This window comes from Kwoniella bestiolae, chromosome 1 (genome assembly GCF_000512585.2).
Source record: "Kwoniella bestiolae CBS 10118 chromosome 1, complete sequence".
Taxonomy (NCBI): domain Eukaryota; kingdom Fungi; phylum Basidiomycota; class Tremellomycetes; order Tremellales; family Cryptococcaceae; genus Kwoniella; species Kwoniella bestiolae.
This window is the reverse complement of record NC_089241.1, coordinates 3,816,173-3,844,137: the sequence shown is the minus strand read 5'-3', so window position 1 is coordinate 3,844,137 and position 27,965 is coordinate 3,816,173. Positions and strand designations below refer to the sequence as shown.

The 27,965-nt window shown below is 47.0% G+C and overlaps 11 protein-coding genes across 11 annotated transcripts; 5 read left to right on the top strand and 6 right to left on the bottom strand.

The window, feature by feature from the left end:
• Positions 1-25: 25 nt before the first annotated feature.
• I302_101444 (uncharacterized protein) lies at positions 26-1,263 on the bottom strand (the record flags this gene model as incomplete). The annotated part of the gene is made up of 5 exons (XM_019186831.1): positions 26-134; positions 270-674; positions 796-931; positions 1,082-1,144; positions 1,224-1,263. The coding sequence occupies 5 exons, from the start codon at positions 1,261-1,263 to the stop codon at positions 26-28; spliced, it is 753 nt and encodes a 250-aa protein (XP_019049709.1).
• Positions 1,264-1,693: 430 nt separating this feature from the next.
• On the top strand, positions 1,694-2,545 carry I302_101443 (uncharacterized protein; the record flags this gene model as incomplete). The annotated part of the gene is made up of 2 exons (XM_019186830.1): positions 1,694-2,109; positions 2,236-2,545. 2 exons carry the CDS (start codon positions 1,694-1,696, stop codon positions 2,543-2,545), a joined length of 726 nt encoding a protein of 241 aa, XP_019049708.1.
• A 207-nt stretch (positions 2,546-2,752) lies between these two features.
• I302_101442 (uncharacterized protein) lies at positions 2,753-5,516 on the bottom strand (the record flags this gene model as incomplete). Its single annotated transcript, XM_019186829.1, has 11 exons — positions 2,753-3,053; positions 3,155-3,683; positions 3,754-3,908; positions 3,968-4,227; positions 4,286-4,383; positions 4,436-4,509; positions 4,575-4,699; positions 4,770-4,870; positions 4,951-5,176; positions 5,239-5,279; positions 5,408-5,516. The coding sequence occupies 11 exons, from the start codon at positions 5,514-5,516 to the stop codon at positions 2,753-2,755; spliced, it is 2,019 nt and encodes a 672-aa protein (XP_019049707.1).
• Positions 5,517-6,212: 696 nt separating this feature from the next.
• On the top strand, positions 6,213-8,887 carry I302_101441 (uncharacterized protein; the record flags this gene model as incomplete). Its single annotated transcript, XM_019186828.1, has 6 exons — positions 6,213-6,289; positions 6,369-6,550; positions 6,678-6,883; positions 7,017-8,343; positions 8,466-8,527; positions 8,603-8,887. 6 exons carry the CDS (start codon positions 6,213-6,215, stop codon positions 8,885-8,887), a joined length of 2,139 nt encoding a protein of 712 aa, XP_019049706.1.
• A 548-nt stretch (positions 8,888-9,435) lies between these two features.
• On the bottom strand, positions 9,436-10,116 carry I302_101440 (40S ribosomal protein uS11; the record flags this gene model as incomplete). Its single annotated transcript, XM_019186827.1, has 3 exons — positions 9,436-9,681; positions 9,803-9,905; positions 10,010-10,116. The coding sequence occupies 3 exons, from the start codon at positions 10,114-10,116 to the stop codon at positions 9,436-9,438; spliced, it is 456 nt and encodes a 151-aa protein (XP_019049705.1).
• A 370-nt stretch (positions 10,117-10,486) lies between these two features.
• Positions 10,487-11,880, top strand: I302_101439 (uncharacterized protein; the record flags this gene model as incomplete). The annotated part of the gene is made up of 8 exons (XM_019186826.1): positions 10,487-10,522; positions 10,575-10,646; positions 10,748-10,792; positions 10,848-10,940; positions 10,999-11,072; positions 11,126-11,332; positions 11,394-11,703; positions 11,764-11,880. 8 exons carry the CDS (start codon positions 10,487-10,489, stop codon positions 11,878-11,880), a joined length of 954 nt encoding a protein of 317 aa, XP_019049704.1.
• Positions 11,881-12,056: 176 nt separating this feature from the next.
• Positions 12,057-14,096, bottom strand: I302_101438 (uncharacterized protein; the record flags this gene model as incomplete). The annotated part of the gene is made up of 1 exon (XM_019186825.1): positions 12,057-14,096. One exon carries the CDS (start codon positions 14,094-14,096, stop codon positions 12,057-12,059), a length of 2,040 nt encoding a protein of 679 aa, XP_019049703.1.
• Positions 14,097-15,194: 1,098 nt separating this feature from the next.
• On the bottom strand, positions 15,195-18,824 carry I302_101437 (uncharacterized protein; the record flags this gene model as incomplete). The annotated part of the gene is made up of 9 exons (XM_019186824.1): positions 15,195-15,807; positions 15,884-16,039; positions 16,114-16,248; positions 16,322-16,650; positions 16,723-17,367; positions 17,432-17,635; positions 17,703-18,369; positions 18,436-18,538; positions 18,596-18,824. The coding sequence occupies 9 exons, from the start codon at positions 18,822-18,824 to the stop codon at positions 15,195-15,197; spliced, it is 3,081 nt and encodes a 1,026-aa protein (XP_019049702.1).
• Positions 18,825-19,308: 484 nt separating this feature from the next.
• On the top strand, positions 19,309-23,831 carry I302_101436 (uncharacterized protein; the record flags this gene model as incomplete). Its single annotated transcript, XM_019186823.1, has 16 exons — positions 19,309-19,699; positions 19,793-19,991; positions 20,058-20,181; positions 20,252-20,422; positions 20,497-20,613; positions 20,680-20,784; positions 20,846-20,936; positions 20,996-21,237; positions 21,291-21,341; positions 21,405-21,550; positions 21,616-21,877; positions 21,949-22,095; positions 22,197-22,454; positions 22,520-22,642; positions 22,729-22,891; positions 22,957-23,831. 16 exons carry the CDS (start codon positions 19,309-19,311, stop codon positions 23,829-23,831), a joined length of 3,465 nt encoding a protein of 1,154 aa, XP_019049701.1.
• Positions 23,832-23,997: 166 nt separating this feature from the next.
• Positions 23,998-26,238, bottom strand: I302_101435 (uncharacterized protein; the record flags this gene model as incomplete). The annotated part of the gene is made up of 8 exons (XM_019186822.1): positions 23,998-24,270; positions 24,339-24,395; positions 24,464-24,753; positions 24,861-25,619; positions 25,707-25,780; positions 25,851-25,986; positions 26,055-26,082; positions 26,152-26,238. 8 exons carry the CDS (start codon positions 26,236-26,238, stop codon positions 23,998-24,000), a joined length of 1,704 nt encoding a protein of 567 aa, XP_019049700.1.
• Positions 26,239-26,873: 635 nt separating this feature from the next.
• On the top strand, positions 26,874-27,534 carry I302_101434 (uncharacterized protein; the record flags this gene model as incomplete). Its single annotated transcript, XM_065869293.1, has 5 exons — positions 26,874-26,955; positions 27,016-27,086; positions 27,140-27,191; positions 27,260-27,337; positions 27,410-27,534. The coding sequence occupies 5 exons, from the start codon at positions 26,874-26,876 to the stop codon at positions 27,532-27,534; spliced, it is 408 nt and encodes a 135-aa protein (XP_065725365.1).
• Between the last annotated feature and the right edge of the window lie 431 nt (positions 27,535-27,965).

The window sequence follows — 27,965 nt, the reverse complement described above, 5'->3', positions numbered from 1 at the left end:
ACTCTTTTCATATCGCCAATCCTATTTAATGGCTAGAATGACTCGCCCCAAATCTTCCAAATAACATCTCACCGACTCCAGCTCCAATGACAACAGAGATGATCCACCAGATATTGAACGTCATAACCACCAGCCTAGAAATCATCATAAAGCATCAGTGTCGATATCTCTCTAACATTTGAAAGCTACCGTAACATCAGAATAGAAAAGAGAGGTGTGACAGGATAATTGTAGTGGGGGGCCTGCAAATGGAAAGAGAGCCAACTCACATCAATAAATAATGAATCAAAGTCTGCAAAGCATGTAACAACCCCCTAGGGAGATCTACACTCCACCTGAATGGTCTGCTCCAGCGGCCTTCTCTTCCTGGATCTAAGCTTTTTCTAACCGCTTTAGGTAGATGAGCGTGAACATGGGTGGATTCATCTCGTGTGGTGTCTGCTAGATCCGGTGAATAGGAAGCTATAGAACTTCCAGAAGATCTATGATATCCTTCTGTCGGTTGACGATTGAGTACAGGATACGCCGAAGTGGAAGGTCGAGTCTCATCGTCCTTTTCGGTGAGTGATCGACGAGAGGTGAGAGCTGGTTGGGAAGGGAGAGAAGTGGTATTGCCTGATGAGGTGGAGAGGGGTATCGAGCCTGAGGTGACTGGTCTATGATATCCCAGTTGACTAGAAACATCGATGAATTAGCTTGACATCACGTTTGAATAGTATGGATGGTATACTCTGCGTGTATTTGGATATTGTGTAAGGTACGAGGAAGCGAACGTAACAGTCTACAAGCACTCACCCTTTCCTCCACGCAGCATCACATGCCCTCCTGAACGCTACCAAGTACCTCTCAAACACTGCGAAGAGGAATAATCCTATGCATACGCCGACGGTGGCTCCTGCTGAGGACGGCATCCACGAAGCGAACCAGAGCACTGAGATATCACAATCCATTGATCAGCTGTGCACGTTACGTGATGTACCATCCGACGACCAGGATAGCTCTGCGTCTAAGAGGAAGTACTTGTATCCAAATGAAATGGGAACGGGTTGGAGCTATTACTACGACTATGAACCGTACTCACTATCACCTCCGATTGACCCGTGGAAGTACATCTTCATATCGCCCATACCAGAGGTAGATGACACTGCAACATTTCCAGTGTCAATATCGATGTTTCTTCATAGCAGCAGTCATGCTCTGAACCATGAGACGTGATTACTCACTATCATCCATACCCGACATCGAGTCGTGGTTATGGCTCATGTTGACTGGTGGGACTGGATAGGTATATCGTTAATCTTATTGGTAAATTGCTGTCAAGTATAAAGGTCACGAACAGCCCTGCGAGAGTTATGAGACATGTGAATGTACACCTCGTCAAAATAGAGAATGACCTCTCAAAGGTTATCGCATCTTGGTATCGTTGTCGAAAGGAAAGAGGAGTAAAATGACTGAGAATTCTATTTATATGCTATACGTTGTAACTGAGGCAATTCGATTTAATGCCTCATCTCACTCTCTGCCAGGAACAGCATCAATAGAGAAAGTGATGATATCATCACATTTTGCGCACTGGAGTGGAATGGAAGGATGGGAGGATGGATGGTGTGGAGCGATAAGTTGGAAATTAATCATATCATCATACCATATAACGTACACTCACAGGATCTACTCACACCAGCATTCCACCCCAATGTCATCCTCATCTTCATCCTCAACATCCCTCGAACCAACCCTATACGCCCTCCTCCCTCCCCCCCTCTTTCCAAAATTCACATCTCACCTATCCCTCCATTCCATCCATATCGAGCCATTGCAAAACATAGACAGGATCTATGTGAATTCCAACCCAATCGTTAAAGGGCAACTACGAAACCTCCGCTTTCGATCGCGCAAATTACCTCCAAACTCTACTTTTGAAGGACAGAGCAAGGGCAAGGAGAAGGACAAGGGTGATGGGAGATGGGTACGTAGTCTGTCTTATGTCTCTGCGCCGTTGAGGGGCCAGGAGTATGGCGAGATTACTACTAGGGCTGTTATTGGTTTGGATATATTGGGATTGGAGGACGAGGAAGAGACTGAGGAGTTCATTGGTAGTTTGGGATTCGAGTGAGTATCTCTTTTGACTGGGACTAGGCATGTATCCTCGATTCAGTGAATACATCGTGGCTTGGTACAGACCACACAAATAATCGAGCTAATCCCCAATTTTCGAGCTAATCCCCAATTTACTAGACACTCCCACACCTACCTCTCCTCAGGCCAACTATTCCATATCCCCCTCCCCCTCTCCCTGCCCACTCCGACACCCCTCACACTGCATCTCTCCCTCACCCACATATCTCCATCTCCACCAAAGGACCAACACCAAAACCAGAGTGGAAAGGAGAACCAACCATGGTTAGTCCAACTATCACCCTCACGACCTGTCAATGCTGTGTCGATCAATGGCGATTTGGCGTATTCGAATTTGGTAGAGTACATGAGGGATTTCGTAGATTCCCTGGGAATTAGGGGATTAGATTGGACTGTGGTGGGAAGATAATTTCTCTGAGAGTACGGTACATTATACAAGAATAGAGCAGAACAGACCAGATCAAGATTGTTGTATATTATGCATGTTACGATCATTCGATATAATGTATCTACATTATCTCATTCTATCCCTTCATCTACCATATTATCATATCAACAACAACAACGTCGACTTCCCCTCTTCCTAGTCTGATTTGTCATTCACTCTCGACACACCCTATAAAATCTCAAAATCATCATCCTCATCCACCACAACCACCTTCCTCTTCTTCTTCGTCTGTTCCTCCTCTGCCGTAGCATCTTTAACATCCCCATCATCAGGTGCTGACCTCTTCGTACCCACTGCGGTATTACTAGATATCGGGGTGACTTCGCTGACAGAGGTACTCGTTGCCGGCGGCATCGAGTCAAGTATTGTGATCTCTTCGGAAGGTTCTCTTGTAGCAGGTTTGGCAGGAAGGAGAGGGATGAGGGGTGGTGTAGAGGGGAGAGAGTAGGGGATTGATGCTTGAGAATCACTGCGAGATAGAATCAAACAGCCAAGTCAGTATTTTATCCTCGAAAAGCAGTAACATGAGAGTTGTGATTATAGGCCATATGGATTGTTCAGCTTACTTACCCTTCGCAGATACTAAAATGCACAGGTCTGTATTTCCCATCCTCATCCCTAGCAGTCAACATCTTCCCCCTCTTCACATCTAGGTCCTCCAACGTTCTTTCAAAATTATCATCGAAATCAGGATCAGCTAATAATCTCCCACCCTCAAATATCGTCCATTCCACTACTTCTTCATCGTCTTCTTCCCTCCCTTCAAACTCGGCTTCAGCCAACCATGTCTTGACAATATCATTGACGAATGTACCGAGAGTACATCTGGCCAAATCGACCTTGAGGGGGATGTATACATCTCGACACACTGAGCATTCTGGATCTGCCTTGGCGGGGATGGAGTGGCCCAATGGCTTGATGGGATCGGTACGTAGGAAGACACTCCTGATTGCTGGGCCGGCCGAAGTAGAAGCCTCACTCGAGGAGGATGAAGACAATGAGGGAAGTTGTCGAAGGATGTTCAATGATTGCATGACTATCAGACCGGCGATGATGGCGTTGGTGGTAGCGATGGCTGGGATGATGTTACCGGCCATTTCTATTCGCATGATCAAACGACGTCAGCTTGATCTCAGCCGGAAGATGTGTTAAGCTGAAAGCTGACCTACCTTTCACTTCGAACCTCGTCTTGTTTGCTATGCCGTAGGCAGTCGCTCGCAGATTCGCAGTGGCCAGGACGAAGTCAAGCGTATCTGCATCGTCTTTGTCGAAAGAAAGGGGGATATCGGGATATGCTATAGCTCGAGCAGATAATCGCTTGCAGCTAAAGTGACAATGTCAGCTTGCCTCGCCTGTCATACCCTGAGAGGAACGCGAGCTAACCTGTCGATGAAAAGCTCCAAATTCTCTTTCAAGCTCAGCTCTCTCTGATCCTTCAACCCCTTCTTCTTTTCCGTACCATTGCCATTCGTCTGAGCTTGTCCATTGACGTTGGGCTGTTGAGCGGCAGCTTGCCTCAAAGGGGGAGTCGCGAAAGATTCATTCATGATCCCTTCATATTCGAGAGGAACAGGCTTGACTCTCCCTTCCTTCTTCCACATATCCTCCATTGCCAACAGTCGATTGATATCTTCGTTGAACACCTGTACGCATCTGTCTGTCAGCTACGGTGTTACAATACTCGATGAGATGCCAGCTCACCTTATGGAAGACACGCTGCGGTCCATCTTCCCCGCCCAAGTTCTTTCGCACTTCCCTAAACGCTGCAGCTTCCTTCTTCAGGTTCTCGATCTCCTCAGCTGTTGCACATTGTCAGCTACAAGCATGTTGGACACTAACCAATTAGCTTACCATTCTCGCCGCCAGCTTTCGCCTTGTCCAGCTCCTCGGTATCCATATCTTCATCATCTTCTCCGAACAATTTGCTATACGAATATCATACAACCTCAGCTGATTACACGACTAAAAGGGTACGTGGTACAGAGCTTACCCGAACAGATAGGTCTTACCCCATACTATACAATGTATAGGTTCAGACGGGGTTGATCTGATCGTACAGACTGGGAATGATTTGGGTGCAGGTTTAACTACACAATCGAAACATTCCGTCTTGTCCTATTATATAGACTCGTTTATCAGCTATTCGAGAGGAGGATTGTCCTTCGGAAGCTGAACACGAACACACCTTGATGATAGGGGTTACTTGTCCTAGATAACCCGCTGTTCCAGATTCGATGAGCGGAACATTAGCAGCCTGACAAAGCTTATTGACGTGTCGTCGTGCATCTACAATTCCTCTCGTCAGCTGACCACTCGCGTGGATTCACGATTTTCCCAGCTGACGAAGCAGAGGAAGCAGGACATACCCATATTATCCAACGCATTCATCACAAGCCCAAAACCCTTTATCCACTCCAAGTCATTCACACTATCCTTGACATTCCCATGTCTCGCGTGTATGTCTATACCGGAAGTGGGGTTGAAATGCCTTGCCGTAGCTGCTGCGACGAGGGCTTTAGGTTTTGATATATCTGGTTTACGGAAGAGGAACTGTCGGTTTAAGTTGGATAGATCTATGGTGTCTAGGTCGATCTGCCCAGCATGATATGATGAACTGCCGGGATTCCGAGTATGCGAGAGTTATTGAAGCTCACTATTTCTATATTTGCGAAGCCTACTAGGACTAGGTTTTTCACTGTTAGGAGGAAGACGGCAAGTCAGCTCACCGTACATCATGTCTTTCGAAAGAGGTGAGGCAAGATTGACCAGGTGGAGACTTGTTATACGAGTTGGTACTAGCTTTGTGATAATGGATCAACTCACATAGCTCACATCCTATCCCACCTGCTCCTACTACCAGTATCTTCGTTTTCCTCACTTTCTGATACAGCTCTGGACCCAACAGCGATTTGGTGTAAGATGATCGAGGCATTCTATCTCGTTCGTCTAGCTTCTCCAGTGGGTATAGGTGTTAAGATAGGACAGATAGTCTGAGATCTACCTGTATGTAATTCACTGACTAACAGCTGAAAAAAAAAAAGTAAGAGCGAGAAAAGAAGCAGCAAGGAAGGAGTAATCATGAGTGATTCATCATACTTGATCGCACAGGGAAGGTAATGTTATCGAGAGGAGTATGAAGTCACGTGATACACTATCATTGGTTGGTGTGTATGGTTGTCAACACTTACATGTACACGGTCATTGTCTGCTTCCCCTTCTTATGCATGCATTCACTGCCCGCTGCACTCTCCTCTGCCCCTCTCTCAGTCCATTGTGACGCTTGCATGAACGAGTGTAAACAGAGAGGAGAGGATCGAGCTACGAATTCTATCACTTCATAGCATAATGGAACAGTAATTTAAGCAGTAGAATACCTTCACTCGCGCGTCACACACACGCATGATCTTGGTACCCAACCATTTCAGATCGTTTCAGGGTTTAACCCACTATCAAACACATACCCACGGTTCGACTCCGTCCCTCTTCAACATCAAAAAAATTCATAACTGCGAACACCAACCTACTACTCGTAATCTTGGTTCTTTCCTTCACTTGCTATTCATCCAATCGATCATAGAGATAAGATAACCTTGTGACAGCCTCAGTCTCCTAAGAGCAGACAGGCAAGATGTCAACAATCAAGCAATGCCCGCATTGTAAAGAGGCTGGGAACCTGCAGACGGACCACAGTGCGGGTAACGTTGTGTAAGTAATCTATCTCTCCGTGCAGCCTTTTTCTGTTTCCTATTGTTTGATCGAGGGCTTACAATGTTGTCTGGTATAGATGCTACACCTGTGGACAGATCATCGAGGAGGGTATACTCGTCTCGGAAGTAGGGTTTGCAGAGGGTTCATCAGGTCGTGTGCATGTGCAGGGAGCGTTTGTGGGACATAACCAAACTGGTTTTGCGGGTGTGAGGAGCGGGGCGAAGGGGATACAGAATACAGAGGGGATCAAGCAGAATGGTGGGTTCTGTCGTTCTTAAATGTCTGAATAGCTATCACTCGCGCCTCGCCGTTGAACTTCTAAATACAATACATATATATCTCACCAATCTCGTCACTTGACTAATATCCGTTAATCATCTCGCAGGTGCAACAAAAATAGACAATGTCGCTCGTCAAATGCACATCAACAATGTCATCTCAGGTAAAGCCAAACGATTCTACTCCATGGCAGTAGATAACAAATTCAATAGAGGTAGAAGGACAGAATACGTAGTAGCCAGTTGTCTCTACCTCGCCTGCCGGTTGAGTAAGGACGCCCACATGTTGATAGATTTCAGTGAGAGGTTGAGTGTAAGTACTGCATTCCAATATCACTTATCATCTCCACCATTCCATATCACCCTATCAACACACACTTTATTTCATAGACATGATCACCCAAAACTGCCATCGAAACGATGCTGATTATCAAAGGAACGCACAGATAAACGTCTACGAGCTTGGAGCGACCTACCTCAAACTTCGAGCGATCCTCCACCTCCTCGAACAGATGCCGGAAGTCGACCCAGCAATATACAACCTCCGATTCGCCCACAAACTAGATTTCGGTCCCACCGTCCATCTGATCGCCACGGACGCTTCGAGGTTGGTCCGCCGTTTCAGAGCAGACTGGATGACCCAGGGTCGACGTCCTGCAGGAGTATGCGGTGCATGTCTCATCATCGCCGCTAGGATGAGCAATTTCCTTCGAACACCCGACGAGGTCGCTCAGGTGGTGAAGGTTCATCCTACGACTATTAAGAAGAGGTTATTGGAGTTCGCACAGACGGAGATGGCTAAGAAGACTGTTGCTGAGTGGCGGACTTTGACGGACGAAGATCTAGATAGGATCGATGAATTTGAGAAGCCGCCTGTGGTCAAGAAGCAGGAGTTGCAGCGGATCAAAGTTGAGCGGCTGAAACAGGAACAAAGGGAGAGTGAGCTAGGCTCAGATGTAGACGAATTGGAAGAGGACGAGGATGGGAATGAGAGACCAAGGAAAAGGATGAAAGGGAAAGACGAAGAGATGAGAGGGATGGTAGCTGCTGCGGCGCATGATGCCGAGGAGGAAGAACAGGAAGAAGAAGAGGAGGAGGAAGAGGAAGATGATAATCTTGAACCAATTCCCCAAGCGGATTATGTGAATGAGTTGGAACTTGCTCGAGATAATCCCGAGGAATCACGAGCGGAACGGATGAGAGAGAAATCAGCGTTGATGCGTCAAGTGAAAAATCTCCAGAAAACCGGTAAAGACGATGAAGATTTCTACAATGAGCTGGAGTTGGACGCGTTGATAGATTACGATAATGCCGATGCCGATGACAACGAAAAAGAAGAGGAGAATGACGATGAGGAGTTGGGAGAACCTGCTACTCAACTCGTATCGATAACCAAAGAAGAGCAAGATGCCGCTGCCCTCAAGACAAAGAAAGAAGAGGAGTTTAAAGAATGGGAGAACCAAGATGCTGTACTGGAATATATGGCCAAAGACGTATTCAAAGGTGATGAGCTCCTCTATCAGGGTAGACACATGACGGACAGAATCAAGATGTGGATAGGAGCTAGGGATCCCAAGATCCTCATGGAGGAATTAGCTGTGGTGCATGATGCGAGACTGAAGAGGGAGAGATTGGCGAAAGTGAAAGAAGAGGAATTTGAAGATATAGATGATGAGGAGTTGGAGCAGAGTTATAGGCTTGATGAAGATGAGAAGCAGGCGAGGGCGAGGATATGGTTGAGTAGTAATGGAAAGTGGCTTGAGGAGGAGAAGGGTGAGTTGGGGTTTTGGTTCTTTGAAATCTCGTGAATTCTCCATGGCAGATGAGAGATCCGTTCACGCTGTTATTTCAGACAACTGTAAAAGATTATGCGCTGACATCTATCATAAACTCAGTCCGCCAAGAACAACGAGCCATAGCCCTCCGAGCGAAAGGTATAGACCCTACCAAACCCAAGGTGAGTATTATTCCCAGCTGTCATCTGCGCCTGCGCATCTCACCTCAGCTGATCAATGTATCTTCGTGATCATAGCCCAAACGCAAACGCGCTACACCCCACAAAGGACCGTACAACTCCTCCCGCGAGGCCATCCAGAACTTCACCAAAGGAAAACAATTTTCATCGAGAATCAACTACGATATTCTCCGTGGCCTGGATCTGGGAATGGGGATGGGAGGTCCTTCTTCTTCTGCAGCGAATGGACTGATGAGGATGGACAATGATGATGATAAAGAGGATGAGTATTATGATGATAAGGAGGATAATGAGGGGGGGTGGGATGAGAAGGGAGATGAGGTTGAAGGTGAGGGGTGGTAGGTTTTTTATTTCAAGAGAAGGACGGAAATGAAGATAAATATTTGGATCTGTCGGATGGGTGGGGTTATGGAATGGATGTCTTGCTTTGGGTTTGGGATTGGCGTTTGTTGTATTTGTGTATATGTAGGGAAGGGTAATATGCAACGACATTTACGACACCGCCCGGTTCAAATCCCATTTACCATGCTGTAGTGAGGTTCTCACGATACAGATGGCCTGCAGTCAATAAGTGTTTCTTTGGAAATGGAAGGATACAATTACCAAAAGATGATCATTGGTCCGATCTCAAAAGCGATATATCAGTCTATCTGGATTCTGACCTCACCGTATCCAGTCGGTGGGAATCAGGCAGTTAGATCACACCTCGAATGCAATCATGCAACCTTCACAATTAACGATCGGCGAGCCACGGGATGATGACATAACGATGTAATCTAAAACTACAAAGTATATATCCCTATCGCGTGCTCAGCAGCGACCAAATACGACGAAAACCATGTGCAAATGCAATTTCCGTAAGTGATCCACCAAGTACGGAAGTAAGACATCTAGAGTCTTCTACCTCTTCTACCACCCTTTCTCCTGGTAGAGTCGGATGGGATGGGGGTAACGTCCTCGATTCGGCCAATCTTCATACCAGCTCGGGCGAGGGCTCTGAGGGCGGCCTGACCACCTGGACCGGGTTGCTTGGTACCGGTACCACCGGTGGCTCTGAGCTTGACGTGGAGGGCGGTGATTCCTACTTCTTTGCATTTGGCGGCTACGTCTTGGGCGGCCAACATCGCGGCGTAGGGCTGTAAGATGGGGAGAAATATTAGCATTTTGTATGGGCAGGTGTGAGGTAGGATGATGGATTATCGTCTTGATAATGGAAAGACGCTTGGATGTCTATCCAAGCAAAAGAAAAACACTCACAGATGATTCATCTCGATCAGCCTTGACTTTCATACCACCAGTAACTCTGGAGATAGTTTCCTTTCCAGAGAGATCGGTAACGTGGACGAAAGTGTCGTTGAAGCTATAAATTCACCACCAAAACACATCAGTCAAGGTGTTCTTCTTGATTCTAATCATCCCTTCGAGATATCTCCATAGCTGATATAAGTAGAACACCCCACTCACGAAGCAAAGATGTGAGCAACACCAAAGACGTTCTCACCCTCAGCGGCGTTGGGGCCGAGGTTGACAGCAGCTTGCTCTTGAGGAGCTCTAACTTTCTTGGGAGCCATTGTTGCTTTGTCGTATTTGGTTGGGGGTTTGATGGATGAGGAAAGGAGAAGGACTGTAAAATGAGAAATGTTGAAAAATGTTAAAACCGGAGCATGCAGACGAGCAACAAGCAGATTTAGGTGAGCCGGAGTTTAGCGGAGTATTCAGAAAGGGGAATGTGGCGATGCAAATCCAGTATGATCCCGCTGAGAGGGTCGTGCCACGTGGTCCCGTGCGTGGAGACTCCGCATTCCCGGGTATTGTGTAGCGCAGATCACTTGGACCATTTGACGTTGAATGAATAGATGATAAACGCATCTCTTTCTTTCTCTCCCTTTCTTGTTCTCCTGTGTAGCTTGCTCACTAAACTTCAGTTAAAGTATGACCAGCATGAGCTATACTCCATCGCCTTCAGAGTGTCCTGCGGTAAGCTGCTCCGTTAAGTAGTGTTGAAACAGGTAGCTTATTGATACTGTAGACACACGATGTTCCCACTCTCGTCCTATCGCTGTTGCTTTGCACGGGGCTCATCATAAGTTATCTCCCTCAGGTGAGTCGCATTCATCCCTCAGTATCGATCAGAGCATCTCCCTCTTTTCTTGAGTATCGATCCTCCTTCCCGGGTATCTCAGCTGACTCGTCACTTCTTAGCATCTGCGAATCATCACTACTAAAACATCAGAAGGATTCTCGCCAGTAAGCTTACCCACTACTTGTAGACTCATAATAGCTGATCATTCCAATAATGCAGTGGTATCTTCTTCTAGGGGCCACTTCCTCGGCTTCAGGAATGCTCAACTTGCTCATCGTACAATGGCCCTTATTCAGGTGTTGTAGGGTGATTGTGAGTCGCCGCTGGACAGTACTCTCATGGCAGTATATAGCTGATACACAACGTGTAGAGCGCTGGAAGGTGCTTCGAGTCTCTTCTAGGATTCTACCAAGTGACACTACAATGGTTCCTCTTCACTGTCATGTGAGCTGGCGAATGAGTATCTCGCTCATCAACTCAGCTGACACATCGTATAGATTGGTGCTATATCTAGCTTACTTCCCTAAACATCTCAAATACCAACGGACCATGCCTCTGGAGCCGGATGTGATAGATAGGGACTACGGTGCGACCGATAGCAGCAGGTCTGAGGGTGCCGTAGCGGGCAGACCGAAGGTGAAGGTGGATACTACTCCTGAATGGAGATTGGCAGTCACGCTAGCAGTAGTGGTGTTCTTACATCTGTGAGTGCGACTTTACCTTACTCCCTTAGGATTCCCTTCACTGAAATGTTACACCCTTCAGATCCCTTCTCTTCCTCTTATCAATTTCCCTCCTCCTCATCCTATCCTCTACCATTCCCCCTCACCCATTCTTATCTTACCTGGCCACCTTCCTAGGCGTCTCAGGAACGATTCTAGCTGTCCTACAATACGCACCACAGATATACCGAACATATCACTCCAAGCTTGTCGGTGCATTAAGTTTAGGAACGATGGCAATACAAGTACCAGGGAGCGTATTGTTCGTATTGAGCTTGGTCTTTAGACCTGGAACCAACTGGACAAGTTGGTTGGCTTATGCTGTGACGGGTGGGATGCAGGGGGCTTTGTTGGTGAGTCAGCTATGTGAAGCGAGACTACCTCCAATGGATCGAAGCTGATGAGATTGTTAGATTATCTGTTTGTTATGGAAGAGAAGACAAAAGGAATTGGGGATCGATGATTTTGGTAATCCGTTGAATTCTGCTCATCACGACGACGAAAGACAGCCGCTCATCAACGATGACTAAACCTACGGGGTCTGCTGGGAAGCGGTACCGTATGTATCAAGACTAATTGTATGCATTTTCATTTCATCTATAAAAGCTATATACTGATCTACTATCATAAATATACTGACATGGGCGCTGCCCAATCTAGTATTCCTTTCCTTTTTTTTCTATAGTATTATACTTACGCTAGCCAATCACGCAAAATACGGATTATCCCCCTCAACCTTCTCACCCTCAAACCTCTCCTTCTCACCTTCCAACCCAAACGTACCAGGCGTAGGCACATGCTCTTCCCTCTCTTTCTCATCCCCTTCATCCTTCTCAGGGCCAAAACCCAGTCCAGCCGAATTGGCGAAATGCGAAGGCGGCAACTTCAGTTTCAAACTTCCCCTCCCTCTTCTCACTGGCAATCCGCCTGCCAAGCTATGCGCAGCGGTACCACCAAATTTGGAGGAAGTAGGGCTGATCGAGCTGGGGGAAAACAATGGTGGGATGTACTCGCTGTCTAGTGATTTGGGGGAAGTCAACAATGAAGGCGGAGTAGGACAGGGTAGGATGGAAGGTTTGAGGATCAATGACATCCTTCGTCGGGTGGTTGGTAATCCTTCAATGGTAGTGGATGGTCTGGATGGTCGTCTTTCTCGGTCTGTAAGGGATGATCTCCTGCTAATTGGATTTTTCTGCTGGGTGTGGGCGTTGAGGACAGATTCGATAGATGTATTCGGCATTCCCCTTCTGGGGATGGGCATGACTACAGTCGTGATGGGTGAGTTGGGTGGGTCCCTGAATAAGACCGGTGTAGGGAATGATAGCGCTATTTCCCTCAATGAGGTGGAGTTGGAAGGAAGCTCGAGGGGCGAGATGGGTAGACCGTCGATTATGCCTTTGAGAACTGGTGCGTGGGGCTGGGAGGGGCGAGGAGAGAAGATGGAAAGGTCGAATACTGGTGAAGGGGTGTCGTCGGGTTTGGTATAGCTGAGATTGGAGTTGGTGGATCTGCTAGGGTAGGTTACTTTGAGGGAGGTGAATGATGAAGAAGGGATGAAGGATGGTGTATAGTATTCTTCGATTTCAATTTGGTTCTCATCTTTTTCCATTTCGACTAACTGTTCTTCTTCTTCATTGGCTTTCCCACAGATGTTCTCAGTTTGATGTGCCACATCGACTTGGACGTCAGCTTTGACAGTCTGAGGATTGTACTTCTCCTCCTCCTCTTCGGTGTCCAGCACAGGCGAAAGGACAGATGAACTGTGTGATTTCCTCAATCGCAGATTCAAGCGAGGTATCAAAGGCATTTCCAACGGTGTGTCCACCCTCTTCTCATCGACATCCATACCGTCCATCGGAAGACCCCCAGCAGGAACGTCTTGATCTCCCACATCGCTGGAGTCGCTAAAGCTGAATTCCTCAAACTCCGCGAACAGCTCGTTCGACTCGCCGGTACCGCTAAAGGTCGGTATCCCGCTCAAATCCAGGAACATCTCTCTAGATTGAGTAGGCGGCCAGTCGGACCCTCGACGTTCTCTCTCCCCTTGAATCTGATCTTGAGCTTCGGATCCGGATCTCGCCCACACTCGATGGAGGGGACTGAACGTGAGATCGTTCTCTGAATCCTGTCCCTCGTCTGCTTTGGATGGGGACGCATCTTGTCCCACAGGAATTGCAGGTGCAGAGGAGATAGTAGTAGACTTGAGTCTCAATCTCGAAATAGATAGTGATTTCCTCTTGCTATTGGCATTCGAAAAGATAATCTTGGGTTTCATACCCCAAGTCCCAAAATCAATACCCATCAAACTCCTCCTTCTTCTACCTTGTTCACCCGGGGGAAATACAAACTCCCCATCAGTTGGAGAAGTCATCTCGCTCTGCTCCGACCCTCGCCTAATATACACATCCTGGGAAGTACGAGGCGACCAAGTCTGATTATTCCAACTTGGCATTTTACGTAGACTCGGTCTTAGTGATCTCGAGGATGATGATGAGCTCGATTTACGGAGATCCTGTGACTGGTACAGGTAATTTGGATGGAGGCATAGGCCTAGTCCTGGTGAGCTCGAGCTCGAGTTGGTTGAGAGGGAGGTATCGAGGTCTGTTGAGTAGGCTGTTGAGGAGGAAGAGCGGGAGAAGAAGGGGATGGAGAGTGATAGGGAGGTTGGAACGGGTGCTGGTGTCGAGGAGTCGGAAGTGGGGGGTTGACATGAGGCGATGTGGGTGGTTATGAGTGTTCGTGACATCTTAAATATGTATATATATATATTGATTCAGTAGTCAAGGGTAGACGTAATTGGTGTAGATACCTCCGAGATTAGATTAAGTTATATCTTGTTGGTAGAAACTGAATGTTTGGTGTTCCTTCGTGAATCTTGAAACAAATTACGAAGAGGCGTTGATGTTTGATACAAGTGACGATGTGTGGGAAGAAAACAATTATATGAAAGAAACAGAACAGGAAAAGGTCGATTGATCTTTTGTATCGAGATTCCGAGTAATCAATATGAGAAAAGAAAGGAAAATACCTCAACACATTGATTGACAGATGATTTGTGTTTGATCGTATTTTTATTATCCATCGGCACGAAGAAATGACAGAACTATATTCAGACACCAGAGCAAGCAAGCATTTCTCTTCGATACGAGTTCCCTTCGGCAGTCAGTGTCGATACGTCTGTGCTATGAGAATACTGTTTCAGTCTACAGTCTGAATGATCGGACCCGTAGTACCTATGAAGATTGGATTAAGACTGATCGAGTCTCGTTCAATAGCATGTATGTCTTCTCGGCTCACCAGTACATCTGAAACATCGGAGCGATTCAAGCTTAATTATCACGAGATCGCGAGGTCAAGTGAAGTGAAAAGTGAAACTTGATCTTGATCCAGGTACATACAATAGAATGCGGAAAAAAATTCCCTCGAGCCCAAACCTAAAGAGTACAGTATGACATGTGAATCTTGATACCAATTCCTGAAGATCAATTCAGACTGAAACACCGTCTATGACCAACCTCCAAGCTATGCATATGAGATGAGACGTGATCTTACCAGAATTCAGAATACAGAACAGACGAAAGTGGCGTTTCGATCATGACTAATTTGTTTCGTTTTAGACATACAGTATTCAGCCTCTCATGGAATCGGACTGCCTTTCCTCTGAGATTACTTCCGAACCTCTGTGGTATGGTGACTGGGTGATGTGGCATTCTACCGGTCAGGACATGGTACAAGCATAGGTAGGATCAAGTTGCAATGCATTCCAATGGCGATTATTGATTATAGTATCGACGATAGCATGACAATGATCGTAAACCAAACAGAGTAGAGCTTCTGAACCATCCTACACATCTACTTGCATCTTCTCTCCCTCATCTTCCTTACCTCCACTAGTACCCCCATTCACAGCCACAGCCGAATCAGTCGATCTCCTCTTCGCCAATGGCTGACCATCATTCTTGCCTGGACTGGGAGCAGATCTCTTAGCAGCACGAGAAGCTTCCTTCTTCAATGATTTCTTCGATTTTTGCTTCTGTTCCGGTCCATTCTCATCTCCTTGGATGGGGATAGCAGCGGAATGAGTCGCTGAAACAGGTATCTGATCGTCCTTCTTCTTGTTATTTTGCTTGGTCTTCTTTCCGCTAACCTCTCGTCCACCATCCAAACTTGGATTCACATCATTCTCAACGGCTTTTAATACACTTCCTTCACCTTCTACGGTCTCGCCATCACCTTCATCGGTTTCGACAAAGAGCAAGCTCAAGGGTTCCATATAGTGAGCCATCTTCCACATGTCACGTATTTTGATGGACATGAAATCGAATGATATTGATACGACTGGTTGAACAGCTGTAGTTGAATCATCATCGATTGTCGAAGGAACAGCAGTGGGGAGTTTGGGTAGTTTTGGATAACGCTGGGAGAAGTGATTTAGCAAGATATGTCTGGCTTTCATCCTATGTCGGTGAGATCCTTCGTGTCAGCTTCACACTCGCGGTAGAGCAGCCCCGATGTCGGATGGCCTTTACCCACCTCTTCCCAATGTCTATTGCCTGAGAGAACGTCGAATGTCCTTTCACAGCAGCCACATCTGGTTTATCGTCTTCAAGTGTTGCCTCGTGGATCAACAAAGTAGCATCCCGTCCAGCTTGAACAAGTTCTTCAGAAGGCTTGGTATCCCCAGAATAGCTATCGAATGCAAACGACCTTCAGTCAGCATCGGGTCACTGACCTGATTAAGAAGAGAAAGACGTCACACTCACACAATCTTCCATCCCGACGAGTGCTCAATAGCCAACCCATAAGCTCTTCCTCGATGGGGGACTACCGGCGCCCAGATGGATCTGAACGACAGCTCATCCAACAGTCTATGCACGGCATTCCAATGATCTCCACTCCTGGGAGATGGAGATCGACTTTTCAGCTAAATTTTCCCTTAGTCCGAAGGGTAGATAGCAAGATGGTACTCACGCAGCAGGTGAGAATCCATAAACATTCGTAAATGGCCAAACCCTTCTACCATTCTCTCGATCTTCTAAACCCTCTCTTTCCCATTGATCCATCTCTGCCTCCGTCTCCGGTAGTTTCGATCCATCCGTGGGGGTGGGCAGTGGAGGGGCAGATTCCTTCTCCCTGTTTTTCCCATTGAACATCTTGAATCCCAATCTCTGTATATTGATGAAAACAACATTTTCCAGTGCTTCTCGAGAGGTAGCTGAATATTGCCACGATGCTGATTCTTGCATATTCAAGGCTATGTTCGTAGGTGCTATAAGGAATAGTGGAGAGGTGATGCCGAGCTATACGTTGTTAATGAGATCGATCAGCTATTCAGTGTAGTGCGACTTTATGGGTTGTGAGATGTGACTCACCTTGAACCTCTCTTCCAATACCGAGTTCAACCCAAGATGATGGTCCGCATGCATATGCGATATGAAGATCATCCTTAATTCCCCCAGCAACTTCCGTACCCCCTCTTTACCGAACCTTCTCTTCATTTGACCTAAAGTACCTTCACCCGTGTCCAGCAGTATACCACCTAGACCAGGTATGTCGATATGCGTACTGGACACATTCCTATATTTCGATGGTATGGCACTTCCTGTACCCAACGTCGTAACGGTGATATCATCTCCTACTTTGGGTGTAGGTGGGTGGGTCGATCTAGGATCAGCCAGGATGGCTTGATGGGCTTGATCGCATGCTATGGCATATTCGGGCATATCCTGTCGAATGGTTTCTCGAGCAACTTCAGCTTCGGAAGAGGTGATCGAGAATGGTAGATCTTTCTCGTGGGTGTCTACTACAGTGACTGCACCTGGTTGATGCATCCTGCAAAACGATCCTTCAACCAAGAATGACGTGTTGGGCGGCAAGTCGATAGAAGGGGGATGGGGCGAGGAGACAAATGGCGGAACGAAGATTTCGGGATCGGCAAGTGAAAGTTGGAGGGTATTCCAGGCTGCGGAGTTGAAGACTGTCCTGTCGGGATGATTGACCGGATCTGCGATGAGGTGCTGCATTGCCAAAATAATCAAATCAGCTAGGTGATACTGGCAAATGCTACTATACCGAACTGACCTGAGTACATTCACCGAAGGCTTTCATCCAGTCCTTGTACTCCTCTGAATCCCAGACAGATTTAGGTACCCTGTGTACTATAAGGTGAACGAGTCTAGACTCCACACCGGATTCTGCAGCTTTCGAGGGTTGGTATTTGTGGAATGTGTTATTATCTAGCAAAGCCGATTTCGTCTTCTCCGAGCAATTCACAACGATAAGCACCTATGCAAATACAGCATCAGTCATATTCCATGCATCCGCATACGCGATATATGAGGATTTCACTCACGGATCCAGGACCACCGCCAAGCAAGCAATCCTCTGGCTTGATTATTCTCTTGCCACCTTCCGCAGACGGATCATCCACTTCTATCGCCTCGCCTCTCGTCAACTTCCCTCTTGCCGGACCTTTCGGTACTCCAAGCTGATTTGCTTTCTCCACGTTGAATTTGCCTCTGACGTCCGGCGCTTGACAGATATATACCATCTGCGTTTCCACATCCTGCTTTGTTGGTAGAGGTAAAGGATATCGAGTATCAGGTATGGAGGAACAAATTGTTCCATCGGGATTGACAAATGGGTTGGCGGACCGACGGGGCGAAGATGACCTGGACCGCGAGCGAGGTTTGGTACTGTCCGACGAGGAAGGAGGGGGAGGAGGTTGATAGGGTCGCCTGGAAGCTCGTGCTTTAGGTCCATTATGGAATATATCCCCTACGATCCTGTCGCACCATTGCTGAGCATCTGAGGGAGATAATTTGCTGGGTCGGAATGATGGTGACTGGGGATCGTAAGGGATGTAAGTTGATGAAGAGGGTCCAGCTATATTATCAGGGGACGGTTGAGGTATGAGAGCGATTCCATGTACTGTTATATTCGGAGATTTGAACAGTTCGACAGATTCGCCGGAGGACGATGAGCGAGGATAAGAACGCATGTTGACGGTGAGGGAGTCACTACGGAGGTGTCACATGGTGAGCAGGATAGCTGGGGTGACATAATTGCAATGATAGAGGGCTTACCGGATCACAGATGACCTCAAGGTAGACAGATAGTGAGACATATCTGGTGGTCCAACGATATCAACCTTTGATATCCCACCATCTGCAGCAGTCATCAAGACACCTACGTCCAAGCCGCAAGTCAGCTAAGCGTCACTTTTGTTTAAAAAACATAGCTTACCCGCCAACCCAGCCCTCGATCTAGCTTCACCACTGCCCACGAAAATAGCCGACAGACCCCTCATACCCATTCTCTTCTGAGTGAACGCTCGCTGAGTACCTTCGCCGCATCCGAAGAGGAACCTAGCATTGTCAAAAGAGACATGCAATGACAAGTCTGTATCTGGACCTGGAGCAGATAAAGCTCTGACATGCCAGTTGGGCTGATACGTCTCTGTCGAGGGGGCCATCTTGAATGTCGATGTACCGAAGGGCCGAAGAGAGAATCGAGCACCGAGGCTTGCGCCTAGAGGAAAGAGGGGTCGCTTGGGAAGCAGAATGTTCGATAGATTACTGGAGCGAGGGGTTGTGATGCTATATCATTGAGCGAGTGAGATGGTTGGAGTGCTTGAAGTATCGATATCAAGGTTATCTGATCGATGTGATGTGATTCCAGAGGGGGATGAAATCTGAAATTCTTGTGGAGGTTGAATTGTTGTGGAGGTTCGTGCGCATCATATATATATATATATATATAGAGCTAGTATGTCATATCGGTTTACGTAATTCGGATCGAACGCGTTTGTCGCATATGTCGCGTCTCTTCTCTGTGAAATGCAATGTTGGTCCGCACTTTCTGGATTGATTTTGATATCCTACACTGTCCGCATATTCGACATCCACAAGAGTCTCATCTGCTCGTCGAGCGAGTGCAGAGGCTATCACCTCACCAAGATGAGCTACACCTACTCCCCCGGTCCTTCGCTCTCTCAGGACCCATACCAGACCCTAGACGACAGATTATCTCCCTCACTAGATGAAGAGCCCGTACACAAGTATGAGATCTTTCTCCCCGCCGTACAGTCGCTCGTAGCTGCTTTGGGAGGGTATGAAGAGATCGAGACGAAACCCGGATCAGGGAAGTTCGAGACCATCTATAGACCCGGTGATAGTGTTTTGGGCGTGTTGAAGGATCTGAAGAAGCTTTGGAGGAAAGATGATGAGGATGATGAGAGGACTGTTGCGAGGTGTATGGCCAAGGCGGGTTTGATGAGGGAGCTGGTGGCGCTGTTGGTGGAATGTACGGATCGGGGCGAGTGGGGGAGGAAAGTTGCTTTGGTTGCTTGTGAGTCTATTTAGAAGTTCATTATTACAGAATATCATATCGGTACGACTCCCGATATTGTGCTGATGTTGTTGTACATTTCCAACTTCCTAGGTGACCTCATCGCTGCTCTCACCTGGCCTATAGATGTAGCTTCCGAGCTGAAGGAGATGGAGGACGAACCTGCTGTGGTCACGGATTACGCATCATTGCTAAGAGCTCAGCTGGAATACAAAGCTCTGATACTGCAGACGAGTGGTCCGTTAAGATGTCTTCTGGCGTTGATGCTGCCTAGTCTGGCTAAACCTCGAAAGTGAGTTGATTAGCTCACTTATGAGTCCCTCAACTGTGACGGATGTGCAGCTGATTTCTATTGAAGAGACGAGAAGGACGAAAGGATCATCTCGTTAGGTTTACACGTCATCCGAAACTTGCTGGCTATAAAAGATACCGTAGCGGAAGGTACAGCTACGGGTGAAAAAGAGGAATTTGCGAACCTGCAGGTGAGCTGTTCGTCTGTCGATCGTGACTTTTTCGTCGACATTTCAGCTGATATCCGATGATTGTCCTCAGTCCACTCTGATTCTCCAGATGAACAAACTCACATATTTCCAACTACTCCTTACACTAGCATCTTGCGCGGACAAATCAGATTTTAACCTTTTCAACGTTCTGGTATTGGATATACTTCATCTAATATTCAGGTCGGTCAAGCCGAAAGAGTTAGGACAGGATCAAGATAGAGTAAGTTCGTCACGGAAATTTAGCTGGACACGCCTCATGACTAAAACCTCAGCTGAGTGATCTGTTCTCAATAGGCTCCATTGGAGAACTTGTCAAAATTACTGGACGCTGAGAAACGTCAGAAAGCTATGGTTTCGAAAGTGGGAATGACTAGACATTCGAGATTTGGTACAACTGTTGCGGTGCGAGCTGTAAGCTCTTCGTATCTGTGTAGTAAGAGAAGGTAAAGCTGACGTGATGAAATTGTATGGTCATAGGGAGAACAAAAAGTCGTATTACACAAGCAAAATGCCATCGCTGCTAATGCAGGTGCGATATTGGATGAAGTGAAGCGAAAGCGAGCTCAGAAGGCTAAGAAAGTGGTTAGTCAGCTTAGTTGTCAGCGTCAAGGTCTCATCGAAAGCTGACAAGCAATGACGATAGGACGAGTTGACCCAAATTATCAATTTCAGCCCAGATGCCATGAGGACATTACAGTCACTAGCTAAATCATTCATCGAGTCATGCTTCAATAGTAAGCTGTCCCATGCCTCTGAATTTGAATAAGGTCAAGCTTACATTCTCGATATATAGCCTTCTTCCAATCGATCTTACGTGATATACGAATGGAACGAAGCAAAATCCGTCCCACAGATAACGTGCGGACATTCTACCTCACGCGATTTTTCATTGAGTATCTACTGGTCTTGCGGCATAAAGAGGAAGAGAAAGGAAAGAAGGAATACGAGCTCTCTCTTGGATTGGTAGCTGAGATGGCGGAGATGGATTCGGTCCGATGGTTGTTCTCTCGGATGAAGAGTTCCATGGATGATAAAGTGAGTGAGAATATCTTGTGCGAGGAGTGAAAGAGCTAACAGGCAACGATTAGCCACCCGCTTGGACGGAGCTGCAGGCTAGTTTGGACTGCTTCACGCAGATCGTGAATTGACATTCTCTTTGTATTGGGCGAATATATATCCTGACCATTCGATATACTTTATAGCTTCTGCTCCTTGACGCCATGGCAACCTCAGGCGAACAGGAAGATGTAGAAGTGGCTGAGATCGTTCAGGACAATCTATACTACAACGGTGATATACTCGACTCCTCGCTTTCAGTCATATCGCAGTATAAGGACCAATCTGTAGCGTGAGCTGTTCTTTCCTCTCAGTTGAAGTACCAATGAAAACAGCTGATGATGGTTTTTTATGTAGGTATCTCGACTCGGTCATTCATTTCGCTTATGTCCTCCTGAGGATGTTAGAGAAATACTCCAAGAACAAAGCATTCATGTTTATACGTAAAAAGAAAGCCGCGCGTAAGAAACGAAAGGAAGCTGAACAGTCCAACGAGCCAAATCCAGATGGAAGTGGCATGCCAGAGGAATACGGAAACGAAGAGGAAGAGGCTTTACAGCCTGATAAAGAGGCTCCGAGTTATGCTGAACATGCGTTCACGTTCAAGACGTTTGAAAGGGTATGTCTACCAGCCACTCTTCCAAAGATAATCCTAAGTATGTCAACTGACATCTTATGTTGTGTTGTCAGAGATTCGCCTCTGAACCTGTGACGAATACTCTGTTATCGTTCTTATCAAGATATCGAGACTTCGATGATCCCGAGCAGATGAAGAGGGTCGTAGGACTGATGCATAGGCAGGTCATCAAAGCGCAGGCTGAGGGGCTGTATTTCCAGGTGAGCGAGGTTGATGATCCCCTTCACCGGATCTAGATCCTGCAATGCAAATGGTGGAACTGAATTGCTCACAATGATGTTTGATTGATAAATTATGATAGGTATCAACCCTCAACCTCTTCAGACAGATAATCGATTCCTCCCATACTCTTCCCAAGGCGGAATCCTCGAAAGATCTATCCCAACTAATCAACTTCATCCTGCGAAAGTTCTTCAAAAGAGTTGCGGACGATCCATTCCTCATTGTCGAAGCGTTTGGAAGTAAGTCTAAGAGCAAGTGGAAGGGGATTAGTAGTTATAAGAGTGATGAGGAGAGTGATGATGGGATGGGCGGACAGAGGAAGAGGATCCAGGAGAAGGTCAGTTGCTGTCTGCCTAATATTGACCATTTACTTGTCGAAGCTGAATCGTTATGTTGTGGCAGATGGGTCAAGCTGAGATTGAGTTTAAGAAGAATAAGAAGTTGTCCTGGTCCAAGCAGATGGAAATTACCGTTGCTATCTTGTTGAAGGAGGATCATGAGGATTGGATCAAATGGATTATCGAGGTGAGTCGTCATCGTACATCCTGCCGAGAGCTACAGACTGTCTCCGACCATCTGAACTACAAAAACTGACTTTATTCCTGCGTCAGGTCCTCGAAGAAGTCCTCGCAGCACGGACGGAGGTCGTCATAGCTACCGATGGCGAGGATGCTGCTTTACGTGGACACGATGATAGTGATGATGAGGATGAGGTCAGACCTAGAAACTTTGCTGGTCCAAGTAAAGAAGCTATTGAGAAGTTTGCACAGTATGGTGAGCTAAGAGGTATGCAAACAATCGTGATACCGTTGAGCTAATAATACCTCGATTGTTCGTAGACCTTGACCCCTCTACCGATTCACTCAAGATGGCAGTGGACAAAGACTCACACTTCCGATTAATGCTCCGACTCCTAGCATTCGACATGGTTCATCCTGATGACTTAGCCGCATCTGGACCAGATACAAACGAGACTACCAAATGGTTCATGCCCTCCAGTATAATCCCCTCATCCCTCTCAACTTCCCTAGGAGCATTAGAACAGTACCTCGAATCTCCTCCAGACCTCTCAGAAGACCCGAAAGACCTCTTAAGACGACGTCGTCCACCAAGAACAAGAAGACAAAGGTCCGAGTCGGGTACACCGGGATTATCAGATATGGAACTAGACTCAGATACTGGTGAGCTCGTAATGAGAGTTAAGAAGGTAAAAGAGAGGAAGAAGAAGGTACAGAAAGTGAAAGAGATGCAGACGTTTAAGAGTGCTGCGTTCATTGAAGATTCAGATGATGAGGATCCGGAAGTTACCAGGGCGTTCTTTGAGAGGGAGAGGGAGTTACGGGATGAGATGAATGCGCTGGCGAAGGAGCAGGGGAATGTGATGTTGAGTAATGGCACTAGGAAGAGGAAGAGGAAGGGTAAGGGTAAGGATAAAGAGGTGGATGAAGATGAGGATGAGGTCATGCGTGGATCGTCGTTACCGGCTTCGTCTCAGGTATTCGATGGATTAGAGGACGAAGATGTGGAGGATGTGGCGATGGACAGTGATAGCGAGGACGAAGATACGACGACGAGAAGAAGGAAAAGACCTTCGCTTGCTCCGCTAGACAGTCAACTCAGCGAAGATGACGATGATGCGTCGCCACCTCAATCCACGGCTAGACTTTCGATAGGCAAGGTGAAGAGGATAGTTGATTCTGATTCCGATGATTGATGTGTCATAATCAGATTGACTGTATGTAGGCAGTAATGTATGATGTTGAATGTTGTGATATGCATTGATCGTACTTGATCCACTGTGCAAATCTATCCGATCCCTCTATGTCCGAGAACATCCATCCTTCATCGACTCCAAGATACCTTTCCATTTCATACTCGACTCATTCAGCTAACAAACCCACACCTTCCTCATTGTCTTCATTAGATCTACTACCCAGCCTACTCTCACTCCACCTCTGCGCATCATCCTTCCCCTTCCTCACGCTCACTCGCAATAAAACAGGTACAGGAATCGTCAACATGATCAGCAAAAAGATAAATCCATATCGTAGATTCCCAGTGAGATCAGAGATCAGCCCCACAGCGGCTGGACCGATGAATGATGCGGATTTGTCGGTAAATGCGAATAAGGAGAAGAAGGTTGATTCGTGGCCCTGTGTGTATCAATAACGACGTATGAGCATAGGTATACGTCTTGGGATGATAGCTCGATGGGACGTACAGGTGGGATGAGCTCGGTGTATACTGCTCGGGAGTAACTCAAGAAAGGCCCGAATACCTAAAAAACAATGTGCAGAATCAGTATTGCCCATCAAGTAGGGATGTATGAGAATCGAGATGACTCACCAAGCCGAACCATCCAGCCAAGATGAACATCTCCACCTTCGTGCTAAGAACGTTCAAGCGCAATATCAATCCCACACAGGCATACACAGGTATCAGACCTCCCGCCAAGACCGCCAGGAAAAGGATATTGAAGTTGGTTTTACTCAACCGATGTTGGATCTTGGGTACCACCATGGAAGAGATGACAGCTGCGAATTGGACGAGGATACCGATAAGGATGGTTTCGGAGGGGGACAAGGATAAGACGCTTTTACAGAATAAGATGGAGGTGTAGGTGATTGTGTGGAAGCCTGGAATAGCCCGAACAGAAATTAGTCGCTCGAAATCAATTGCATTGTAGCGGTACTTGGCCAACGGGAGTGATTCTGGTCCGCAGCAGAAAATATGGAGGACTCACCATCAGATAAGAATATCCAAGCAAACAAGAAGATATACAAATTCGGTAAACTCCTAATTTCCCTCGGTCTAATCAAGTTGCCAATCCTCTTCCACGCGTCCTTGAAGGTCTTCTGTTCTCTCTGGCCCTCTTCCTTGTCTCCTGAAGGTAGACCGATCCAAGTTGGAATAGTGAACACACCCCACCACACTCCACTTAATCCAATGGCCAACCTCAGAGAAAACGTATTGCCTTTCAGGAGTATCACCGGAATGAGGAGTAACGCAAGGGCAGAAACGCCCGAGATAAACCCTATAGCAATTCCCACCGAGGACAGTCTCGAGATCGTCAAAGATAGTAAAGCCTCATAATGCGTGTTCCTCCCTGTTCCTGCTGATGCAATGACGGGATCTGATTCCGCTAGATCTCCAGCTGATATTGCTCTGACAGCTGTATTGAGACCATTCGGAATGAGGTTCTGTCCCTCGTCGGCCAAACTCGTTCTTCCGCGTTCTACCGTATCATCTATCTCATCCTCTGATCGTATGGTTGTCGATTTCTTCAGTGCTGTTTGAACATCTTCATCTTCCCTTGCCAAGACCGGTAGGAACGCGTTACTACACACTGTACCCACTGCGTATGCGATATTACCGATGATGAATAATAGTCCCGCGAGAAGGACTAACGGAGCATTGGGAGCAGAAGGGAAAAGGAGGAAGAGGATGGCGGAGAAGGAGCCAATATATGTACAGAGGAATAGGAGTCGTTTTCGCCAATAAGCTAGATCAATAGGTTAGTGGGTGCGTCGACAAGGTGCAGTCAAATGAACAATGACGGTATATGGAGGTCCGCCTGGCTATCACTCACGAGAATCTGCCAATGGACCTATCGAGATGATACACACCCCTTGAATAGCTACAGCAACAGACTTGACGTACATGCTAATTATTGTATCGTATAGTCAGCTATCTTTCTCTCAAAAGCGACAATGAATTAGCTGAGATCACGCACCTAAAAGAAGCGGGATCTACCCATGCACCAAGTATCCTGGCTTTACACATCCTTTTGTGTCCTACATTGGGCTCACCACCGATAACGCATGGCTCGGTATATTCGGGAGCGTAGTACCCTATCTCTTTGGCTAATTCTGTTTACGAGATATAGTATGAGTATGGGACCGCACCGTTCAAAATATAAGAGAAGCGGTAGACTCACGCTCGAGCGTTATGGGTAGAAAGATGGCCTGTACAAGTGATCCAGAAGGATATCAATGTTTGCGTTCCTTGTCCAAGTGCGAGGAGGGAATGCTCACCAGTGCACAAGCTGTGAACACCTCTGCAGCGAACGAATACGCATACCACGCTCTGACGTGCGGATGAGGTACTTTTGAGGAAGTCATATTTCCAGATATGTCGGATGGATGTCGGATATCGCGTCGGAACGCTGTAACTTCCTTCGCTGATTACCGTTTAACGCGGTGTTCGCTGACAATTGTATGTCGAGGATATAAAGAGATATGACATGATAGAGTGTGGGGGAGCTAATGTATGATCAAGGGATTATTGGTACTAGTAAGGATGTTTGATTTTTCATCTGACCATCACCGCACCGCCGAAAGAGAGACACACGAGCGAGTGATCAGTGCGAGTGGAGGTTGTTTGTGCATATATATATGACTCATCGGGATGTGGCATAGCTTAGCCTTCGCACGGAACACTCGTGTCGTCAACTTGTGTGCATCTCTGGTCGGTGTCCCGGTTCGCAAAAGTGCGTGACAAAGCTAGGGAACAAGGAGGGAGGGAGGGAGGGCAAGCGCTCAAATGTAACACATGTTCTTGAAGACCTAATCACGCTTCAGCCTGATTTTGTGTCCGAAGACGGTCTACACTCTACGCACCTACCCACGAGTCAAATACTAACTGTGCTTCCCAATCTTGTCGGTCCTCAATCATTAAACCCAACACCTCAAAATCCTCATTCATATCAGCCCACTTCAATCAACGTTAACTTATCTAATCTAATCGGTCCCCCACCATGCCTCACGTGGGATCATGTTACTGCGGATCGGTGACTATCAAGGTACTCTCCACCCATGATGTCCAATATGCCTGTCATTGTGCGTACAGTCATTCCCCCTTCCCCATCCGAAGGCATATGAGCTGATTTATCCGGGAAGGTGAGGACTGTAAGAAAACTACAGGCTCTGCCTTTTCCACCTGCATTCTACCCAAGATATCAGACGTTGAGGTAAGTTGTGAACGTTGAATTTCACTTGTAGTATACTGGCTGAACGGTATCAGTCCAACGGAAGGATCCAGACGTACGATTCCAAAGGTCCCAGCGGGAACATCGGTACGCCCCCTGTCTCTGTTGGAACTCTGCTTTGTATGCATGAACTAACTTGACTTGGATCGCCGTAGTAACTCGTATGTTCTGCCCGAAATGCGGCTCAGCCATCGCTCAGAAATCAATCACATTTGGAGATAACATAGTCATCCGCAAGTCCCTTTTCCCACTCGATTCATCAACGACATGCATACTGTACATGCGTGCTGATCTACTTCCACCAGTGACTGGCAACTTGCCCGACTTTCAAACGATCCCCTTCGGAGCTGAGTTGTTCGTCAGAAATAGATTCACAGCACTGCCACCTATCTCAGGAGCAGAGCAGGCTCAGACTCTGCCCAGTGCGTGAGGAGTGGTAGCGAAAGTCTATGCTGCTGTTTATCAATTCAGTGAGGGTTGGTATCGTTCTCACGACCATGGATTTCTGGTGAGAGAGAAGATAAGTGAGAGCATCAGCTTCCGATGCTCTAGTAACAAGGTCCGAGCGAGTGGAGGCGAGGCGCGTTACATCGAATCCTCCCATCAACACACACAAACACAGATAACCCTGCACGATACCCGATTCATCCGCTGCACGACATCAATGTCATGTCTGAAGCTTCTCGCTCTGTTCAGCAGAATCACTTTGATGTGAAAGTGACACAAGCAAAAAACTACAGCACCCGGGATTCCCAAGTGGTCCCCCACCTTGGTACTAACCGAGCGATACCCAACTTAGTTACGGGGAGCTGACGGGACCCGACGTTTTTTAGGTTCTATGGCCGTAGATGGAAGATTCAG